Source organism: Empidonax traillii, unplaced genomic scaffold (assembly GCF_003031625.1).
Source record: "Empidonax traillii isolate 1590-97213 ecotype Southwest subspecies unplaced genomic scaffold, ASM303162v1 scaffold954:size226960, whole genome shotgun sequence".
Taxonomy (NCBI): domain Eukaryota; kingdom Metazoa; phylum Chordata; class Aves; order Passeriformes; family Tyrannidae; genus Empidonax; species Empidonax traillii.
The window spans coordinates 76,121-85,291 of record NW_020956147.1 but is presented as its reverse complement, the minus strand read 5'-3'; the positions used below and the strand labels follow the sequence as shown (position 1 = coordinate 85,291).

Genomic DNA, 9,171 nt, shown 5'->3' with positions numbered 1-9,171 from the left:
TATTTCTATTATTATTATTATTATTATTATTATTATTATTATTATTATTTAGGGGTCTCTTTTCACCACTTACTACCAGAGTATGTGTGGAGACAGTACCCAGCATATGTCAGTTTAACTAAAAGCAGTTATTTTAATTCATGGCCCTTTCTCCAGCAGTCAGCAGGATGCCTTATTCATTTGCCAGCAGGAGGGTAAATCTATTTCAAAATGATTGAAATATTATGCACAGCTTGAATGAATGTTTAAAATAAATACAGTAGAAGAAACATGTTGTTTGTGAAATGAGAAGATAAATTAAGTTCAGTGCAGACACGTTATTCCCAAGCCTGGCTGCTTGGCTTTCACAGCAAAATCCTTCAGGCCTCAATCCAGCAGCAAATATGTGGTGTGATTTCCTCTCCTGGAGGAGCAGCACTTTCCCTCCAGACCTTTGGAGGGTTTGGACCAGGCTGTTGCCTCCACAGCATCTTAGGGATGGGCATGTGCAGGGCCAGGGGTGGGACTCGCTGATCCTCGTGGGTGCCTTCCAACTGGGAATATCCTGGGATTCTGTGCTCCACTCTTGGAGGGACTAATGGCAGGATGGGCAGACAGACCCATCTGCCTCTCATCCCATCCAGGGAGAGGAGAACCCTGAGCCCCGAGCAGAGCTGGAAAAGCGAAACCCTGTCACGGGGGGGTGGGGAAGGAACCAGCCTTTGTTTTCCAGTATCGGGCCTGTGGTTCCCTCCAGCCACTTCTGCACAGCAAGATTAAATTTATTTTCATCCTCTTAACTGAACTTGCTTTTAATGGCAGTGGGGGTGACAGCCCCCAAAATAGAGTCCCCGTGGAGCCTGTCCTGCCCAGCCCCGTGTCTCTGATAACCCTTCCCCGGCCTGGCCTTTATCTCTGCGCTGACAAACAGCTCTCCCTGGACAGAAAGAGGAAATTCCACTCATTGTTGAGCTGTGCTGGCCCTGCTGCAGCTCTATCTCCTGCCTGCTCGGGGCTGGCAGGGCTTCCTGAGGTGACAATCAGCGGGAGGCTCAGGGAGGAGGGGTCCAGGCCAGGATTCCCAGTAAGTCCCAGTATGAGCCCGCACTAACAACAGGTATCCATCCCTGCAGGGTCATCCAGCAGCTTCTGTTGGAGTTGTGGTAGCACTTCAAACTTCTAAAAATTCAACAGCACCTCCTCGTGCCTGTGCTGCAGACACATGGCAAAAGGTCCAATACTTGGGTCGTGAAGAGCACTGAGGTTTAGGATTTTGAAATGGTTTTCCAAGGGCACTGCCTGAAAGTGCATTTTTTTAGGGATTCTCTAAACTTTGGATGGTGTACACCACCTCCTGGACAGGCACTGGATATGACTTGATTTATTTTTCCCACTAGCACTAACATCCCAAACCAGCTTTCCTTAAATCTGGAATTTTCCCTGGTTCCTCGTTGCATAGCTGGGTTTGACCCTTCAGATGGATTTTCCCTATTTTGGTCCAGTGAAGGTATTTCTTTTAAGGGCACCTTGGTACATCTTGGGGTGAGAGGTGTAGCTTTTAAACCTTGAGTTCTGCCTGTGCTGCCTTCTGGGGAAATCACACCCAGGGAACTGCACAGGAAGCCAAGAAAGGAAATGCAGCAGCAGCTCTGGAAGGGACTGAGCAGCCTCTCAGTTCAGATGAGCCTGGGAGTCCTGACATCATTTCACTTCCCTGCTCCCTCCTGGATTTCTGTGCATGGCCACTGATCACTCACTGTCTGCTTGAGGGATGAAAACTGCCCTTCCAGGGGGTTAATCTGCAGGGCACTAAGGCTGGAGGGGCTCAGATACTCTGGTGGCCGGGACTGTAAAAATATATTTACAGTTGGCACTGCTGGTCTGCAAGGCTGCAAAAACAGTACAGTTAAAATATTGGGTGATACATGTGGATTACCTGAGAGGCCTCAGCTCCTGGTTCAATATTCCACAGTTCTGGCCCTCCTGCAGCACTTTCAGTAACTGATGTGTGCTGAGGACAGAACTTGGAGTGCTGACCTTTCCATCCAGAGGTGAAGAAGGGTGTGACAGTGGGGCCTTAAGGAGAGGAAAGACTGAGACAGCTGAGAATTGGCTTTTAAAGTGCTTTAGTGACATAATTGTTCATACCATTGTTCTCTGTACAGTGTGTTTATGTCCCGTGTTACAGATGGTAAATCTGAGATACATGAAGTGATTTGTTCTGAACCAGCAAAGGAGTTGATGCTACACTGGGACTGAGACCTGGACACTCCTGGTTCCCAGAGTTTGATTTCCATGCTCACACTGTTCCTTTGCAGCATAACTTTCTCTTGCCATCATCTGACCTGCTTAATTCTCCCTTTCTTTTAAAACCACTCAGTCTGGCAGCTTTTAAACAATATTTCCATTTTACCACAGCATTGAAAATAGATGAGCTGACTTCCATCAAGGGAAAGTGTTCCCAAAAAACCTCCCTTTGCTCTACCACTTGAACTCTCAGCAACAGAACTATGTGAGGAAAACAAAAAAAAGGCTGTGAGGGGGTTAGAAATTCACCAAAAAGTTATTGAAGCTTCTTTTTGCATTTGAAACTTAAATGCCAACAGTTATACCCAGAAAATGTTCACCCCTGCTCAGCTGCCACTGAGCAGAAGGTGTTTCCTGGAGGGTTGCAGGTCTTGCTGTGGTGAGATGGATGGTTTGGGACTAAATCCGAAGCCAACTGTTGGTAGGAGGCTCCTGGGCTGTGTTTTTCTTTGAACAAGACCTCGGTGCTTCAAAGGGAAAGAAAATCTGTGTTTGCTTTGGGGATTATTTTGAAGGATACATCCAGAGCTGGGAATTTCCTCTCTCCTCCCAGTGGAGTGCTCTCTGCCAGGTGTGAAGCACTCAGTGTGTGCTCCATCTCCCCACCTTGCTGGACACTTGCCTTCAGATCTTTCCTTGTCCCGCAGCCATCCAGCTCCTGGGGAAGGGAAGGGTATCTGAGGGATGAGACAGTTGGGAATAAGCTGCAAAATTCCCCTCTTCCCATCGTGGCTCTCTGCTTCTTGTCTTTTCAGTTTTCATTTCCACTTGGCTGTTTTTTTCCCTGAAAGGAATCAAAGGCTTTCACAGGGGAGAAGTCCTATTTTGGAGTTCCAGATGGCAGCAGCACGGCCCCAGCTCTGTCTTTCCTGGTTTCCCAAGCACGTTCCATCCCTTCATGCTCCGTTTCTGTTGCTGTACCAGCCTCAAAGAAAGAAGGAAGGAATTGCTTCAGAATGTTCAAAAGTGCTTGAGTGTTCCCATGCCCAAGAGTTCATTTTCACAGAGGACTTTGGCAACCAGAAATGTACATTTTTTGGAGGTTTTGGCTCCTAAGTCCCCCAGGTTTCTTTAGCTTACTTTCTGTCTCCTCTATCTTTAACATGTCTTAAAGCTTCTTTCCATATTTTCAGGATTTTCAACACCCTTTTGTGCCTCTGGGAACTTGAGTTGGACATTCCAACATAGCAGCTTCATAAAATGTCCCACAGGTACAAAAATATAAATCCTATGAAATACATAGAGTGTAGTTAAATAGCATTCTGGAGATCACTGGTGTCCTGCTCCTCTTCGATTTGAGGCTTTTGAGAAAAGAAACGCTGTTTTAGAGTAAAAACAAACCTGTGCTTCTCTTTTGTTTCACTAAGTCATTAATCCTCTGGAGACTGAATTCTCTCTGACGACAGGGACAGCCCCACGAGTACCCAAACTACATTTTTGTGTCACTGGTTTCACTGACCTCCAGGACAAACCCAGGGTTGTCATAGCCTTTCTTCTCTTTGGCTTTAGCTTCTTTCTCGTTGTAGAGGCAGAAGGCACAGTGGGGGGTCTCCACAGCCACCGTCTTGCTGAAGTTCTGGAAGTCAACCCTGTACTTCCCTTCTTTGGTCTTGGACACGATGGGAGCGAAGCGGTAGCCCCAGAGCACCTCCTCGGGGATGTAGGACGTCCTCACCTGGCAGGTGGCACTGGTGGCTTCCACAGTGCCATCTAGAAACACCACCAGCTCGAAATCCTGCTGCAGGATGGTCTCTGCTGCCATGTGGAAGAAGGGGCTGTTCTTGTCGATGATGTGATAAATGGTTAGCGGGGAGATGAAGAAGAGATTCTCGTTGCCGGCGTCGACTACAAACTCTATGTTGACCTGGTCCAGGATGATTGTCTCTCCTTCTGGGGTGATGGTGGTCTTGAGGAGCTTCCCATAGATGTGGCTCCCGATCAGGAGGCTCTTCCTGAGGTTGGCCACCCGAATGAGGAGGCAGAGCTTCCCCCCACGCTTGCTGATGACAGCGTTCTTGCTGAAGGTGATGGTCTTGGCCCTGTTCTTGGACCTGGAGATCTTGGCCAAGATGGCCCCACACATGAAGGAGTTGATGATCACCCCCAGGATGGACTGGAAGATGAGCAGGAAGATGGCAGTGGCACATTGCTCCGTGACACACCTGAAGCCGTAACCGATGGTCACCTGGGTCTCCAGGGAGAACAGGAAGGCTGAGGTGAGGCCGTTGATGTTCTCCACGCAGGGGGTGTGATTTATGGAGGGGTTGAACTCGGGCAGGTCTTTGTGAATGTAGGCCACCACGTACCAGAGGAGCCCGAACAGAAACCAGCTGCCCAAGAAGGCTGAAATGAAGATAGTCATTTTGTATCTCCACCTGAGGTCCAGGATGGTGGTCCATATATCAATCAAAAAGACAAACCTGGACTGCTCCACATTGCCAAACTCGATGTTACACCTCCCATCTTTGGAGACCAGCCTGGCCCTGCGCCGGCTGCGCTCCCGGAGGTGGCTGGTGAAGCGTTGCCGGAGGTAGTTGAACATTCCCTCTGCTGCTGCTGCTGTTCTGGAGAGCGAGAAACAACAAACACGCAGGTTTAATTCGTACCTGCAGGGGAGAGGGAAATTCTGACAGAGTCTCAAGACGCTCGTTTAGGAAAAAGCGGTGTCATTTGCATATTTTCCCACAGTTGGTGGGGAAAGTCTCGGTAAGTGCGTGAGGAAAAGAACAGTTCCTTGCCTAAGGAGCATTCCAGCAAAAAAATAATCATTTTGGTTGCTCAGTAAACTCAGTCAACTGTTAATATTGTCCTCTGCATAGCTGAGTAAGTGGAAGCAGAGACAAAAGGTACCTTTATCATGGACATTTGTGGGGAAGACTGGTGGGGTGAGGTGTTCCTGCCTTTTAGCAGATGAGTCATGGCCTGTTTATGCGAGTGTGTGTGGTACCTTGGCATGAGGAGACCTGAGTGTGACCCGGGGAGCAAATGTGGGAAGAATCAAGGGTAGATGCAAAAGGTATAACTAAGCCAAACACAGAGTTATTTTTAGTGTACTTATAGATGGTGTTTAAAGGGGTGAAATTCAAACTCTGGATTCACAAAAGCACCTCAAATAGGATTTTTAGGTGAGAATAAAAGGGGAAACTAAATTTCAGCGTCAGGAGAATTTGGGGGTTTACCCACTGCAAAAGGTGATGCTGAGACTAAAGGATCAGATTCAGAAATCCTTTCTTAAAGGGTAACTCTGCATCCCTGTTGATTTTATCCTCTATGATTGGCCATGTTAACAAGGAACCCAGGGAATAAAAGCCACTGATGGAGAAAACACTACTCAGACTGGAGTATGGATCAGTCTGCATTGGAAAATTCCCAGTGTTGGAGTCACTCAGACACACGGACATGGGGACAGGTTGGTCTGCTGCAGAGTCAGGGGCTGCCTGCTGTGTTCACAGGCAGACCTGGGCCCTGACTTCGACCCAAAACTTAGGACTGTTCTTGGAAATAATTGATTTCTGAGTTCTCAGCCTCCAAGCACGTGTTTGGTTGCCAGAGAGGATGGTGGATGAGTGCACAGTGCTGACCCACCCCACGTTATTCAGCCTTTGCTCACCAAAACTCTTCTCGTGTCGCTGAATCAAAGCCTATGCTGTGATGGGGTGTCTTGGGGCAAAATGCTTCAGCTGCAAACAACTGAAAGAAGTGAAGGACCTAAGGGGAAAATATTCTCCCTGCTGCCTCAAACAAAGGGTGTTCTGAGCCTGCTGTGCCTCCAAGGATGAGTATCCCCAGCCAGAGAGCTGAACATTTTGGGGTCCTGCAGCTGCTGTGGGGGATGTTTTCTTTAGAAGGACCTGGGTTTGATGAGATGGGAGATGCTGAGAGCTTTGTAAGTGTTTGCTATTGTTACTTTAGAGCTGCACCACCCTTCCCAGTAGAAAGGGACAGTAAAAGAACCCTTAGGAATGATTTTTTTAGAGCAAGCTCAAGATGCTTCACCACTTATCTCAACCCTGCCTCATATCCCATCCCACCCAGGCTTCCTTTCTGGTTAGAGCAAAATGCTTGGGCTCAAATTGTTCTCAGATGGGCTGCCCAAATTTTGCTGGATTTCACGTGCTGAAATGCTTGTGGCAAGAATTGCTTCGTTCCCCTAAGCTCTAATTTCATGCACCCAAGATGGGGGTGATCCAGAGTGGTCCAACTGACACTGATGTGAGTTTAGTGGGGCATTTGTCTCATCTAACTTTAGCCATTTAAACATTTGAGAACTGCCTGTGCCAGCTGGGTGTTTGACTCCTGATTGATGTTTGACTTCCCTCTGAGGGTCCACTTGCCACAATATTTTCAGGAAGTTAAGAATTGCTGTTTGGCAATGTCCCCTTACTCTGTAGGCAACTTTTACTTGGCTAAACCAGAAATCCTCCCATTAGACATAGTTCCAAGGACCTTCAGATATGATAATCAGCAGCAAATAAAATATTAAACTACAGTGATGGAGCCCAAGCACGAATTAATTGCACGTTGTAAAGCTAGAAGTAAATTCTATTATTTAACGTCCCTGTAAGTTTTAGCAGCTCTGAGACTGAATTTGTTTCCGTGTCTCACAGTTGCCTTCCTTCTGCACTTAGGCTGAAATTGCCTCTCCCCTGCTCAATAAAATTAAGATGAAAAAAAAAAATGAAGGTCACTTTGTAACGTACCTTTTCTCCATTTGAAACTTTTGCTGTTGGATTTATTGGTTGCAAATGTGGCTGCCAAAGGTTAAACTTTAAGCGTGTACTCGAGGAAAGGGGAATGAGGTCACACTTTCTAAACAATTCTCAGCTTTTATTTTCCTGCCTCGCTTTCAAAATGTTCGTGCTAATGCATAGTTTGAGCAAAAATAAAATATTCCTGTGCAAGCAGCTATTAAAAAAAAATTTCCAGTGTTTACCTTTTGACACCCTTATTGTTCAGAAACATTCAGCTGACTCTGGTGTTCATTTCACAACAATAATGTGAAAATCGGCTTGGCCAGAACAGCAGGTGAAAATTTGGGATGCATCACCTTGTCCATCATAAGTTCCACATGGATTCCTTAGGCATAAAGAGGCTCCTAATCCCAGGGAATCAGGACTCTAATTTTCTAATTAGAAAGGATTTTATAAGGTATTAGGAACAATAGGAAAGAATCTGCAGGAATCTACAGGAATTCTGGTTTCTAATCTATCCATCTTCTCACTCTGGGGGTCATGATAAGTTGCTACCACAGTTCTGTTAGGTCTGATTCAGCCTTCCACGGAAACCCTTGGAAATTTGACTGAGGATCTGGACATATTGACCAGATAATAATCACAGAAGAGCTGAGAACAAGCCTGGAACCTTGAAAATAGATCCCCACTCTCCCCATCCTTCTCCTACCTCTTTCCACACCCTCCTCAGAGGCTGTTTCACAAGCCCTGCTGGAGCTCCCCCAGAGCAGATCAAAGAGGCAGAAGAATTACACCTTTCTGCAGGCAGGATGACAAAGGAATTCTCCTTTCAACAAATCTCCTGCTCCCACACACGGCTGAAATGTGTTGATTTGCTTCAGCAGGAGCGAAATTCCCTCCTGGAGAAGCATGGTGAGAGTATATCACTGACTGTCTGGAGGAGGTTATATAAAGCAAGTTATATAATACAGCAATTAGAGTCCTTTTCATTTAAATCAGCAAAGGTAGCCTGGCTACATCTTAGCTAATATTTACCAGGATATGTTTCCTGTTGGGCCCAAATAAACACAGTGTTTCTGTCTGTCTGTCTGGCGTGGAATTCCATTTTGCAGGAGTCAGCAAAGGTGTCCCCAGGCACAGCATGTTTATAGAGGGTTCACTGCTCATAGTCTTAATCTTAATCTGAAGTTCTTAATATGGCCTTTACCAGTGCAGCTCCTCAAGGAATAAACACGACCTGTCAAGGTGAGCTGTGAAAACAAGGAGCTTCCACCTCCCTGTCCCAGCCTCGTGTTTCCCCAGGATCACTGGAATAAGCAGAAACTCTCAGATCTCCATTCTTGGCTTTCCAGCTACTCCCTCCACCCGGAATGTTTGAGAGATGCCTGGAATTCAGCTGCTGTCAGATGTATTTCTATTTTCTCTCTGCTTTCCTGGGTGTAGGCAATGCCAATCATCGCAGCTCCTGGGAGCTCTGTCCCAGCTGGAGCTGCTCTGCTCCCTCACAAACGTGCTGGAGTGCTCCTCTTTGCTCTCACCCGCCTTCTACCGGTTTGTTTTGAACAATTTCGGCCGTGGGGGGATAATGACCAGGAGCTTTAATCGCTGTGTGGGCGAGTTTGTGCACGGGGCTGTGTGTGGAGCACATTAGCCCAGGGAAATGGCTTTAATCCCAGCCACGTGCAGCTCCTGAGGAGATCACAGACGGAGGGAAGGGGAAGGTGGTTTGTGTTTGATGGGGGCCCGACAAGAACAAAGTTTCCTTGCCTCCATTTCCCTGAAGTTCTGATATCTGTGGCTTCACAGGCATTTCTTCCCTCCCTCCCTCCCAGCGAAGGATGTCTGAGCAAAGCTGGCAGAACTGAATCATTAGGGGGAGAGCATAAATGGAAAGCAGCTTCCTGAACCCACAGCCTTTGTTAGAAACACATCTTTGTTAGGCATTCAGATGAAGTTCTTAAGCAGCTTAGGTAAAAGAAAGGGGATACAGAGTTAAAGGATTATTTCTTTTTCCAGTTCTGTTCAGTTCTTTGCAAAACTCAGATCTTCTTTCAGCCCTTTCTGTGTTTTTCCCTTTGTTGAACTTTCTCTGAACAAAGGACGTGAAATATCCACTTCCTAATACCTTATAAAATGCTTCTTTATCAGGAGAGCAAACTGTAACACTTAGTCTGGAGTATCCTCTGCTGGGGGA

At 46.7% G+C, this 9,171-nt stretch overlaps 1 protein-coding gene across 3 annotated transcripts in view; it reads right to left on the bottom strand.

Moving 5' to 3' along the window:
* Positions 1-3,383: 3,383 nt before the first annotated feature.
* KCNJ1 (potassium voltage-gated channel subfamily J member 1) overlaps positions 3,384-9,171 on the bottom strand; it is a 16,741-nt gene continuing 10,953 nt past the window's right edge. For 2 of the 3 annotated variants that reach the window (XM_027903268.1, XM_027903269.1), the window contains one exon: positions 3,384-4,850. In XM_027903268.1, coding sequence (XP_027759069.1) covers positions 3,716-4,828 — 1,113 coding nt within the window. In that variant the 5' untranslated portion in view covers positions 4,829-4,850 and the 3' untranslated portion in view covers positions 3,384-3,715. Of the gene's footprint in view, positions 4,851-9,171 lie in introns of those variants that run through there. The other variant, XM_027903270.1, reaches the window with a different exon arrangement.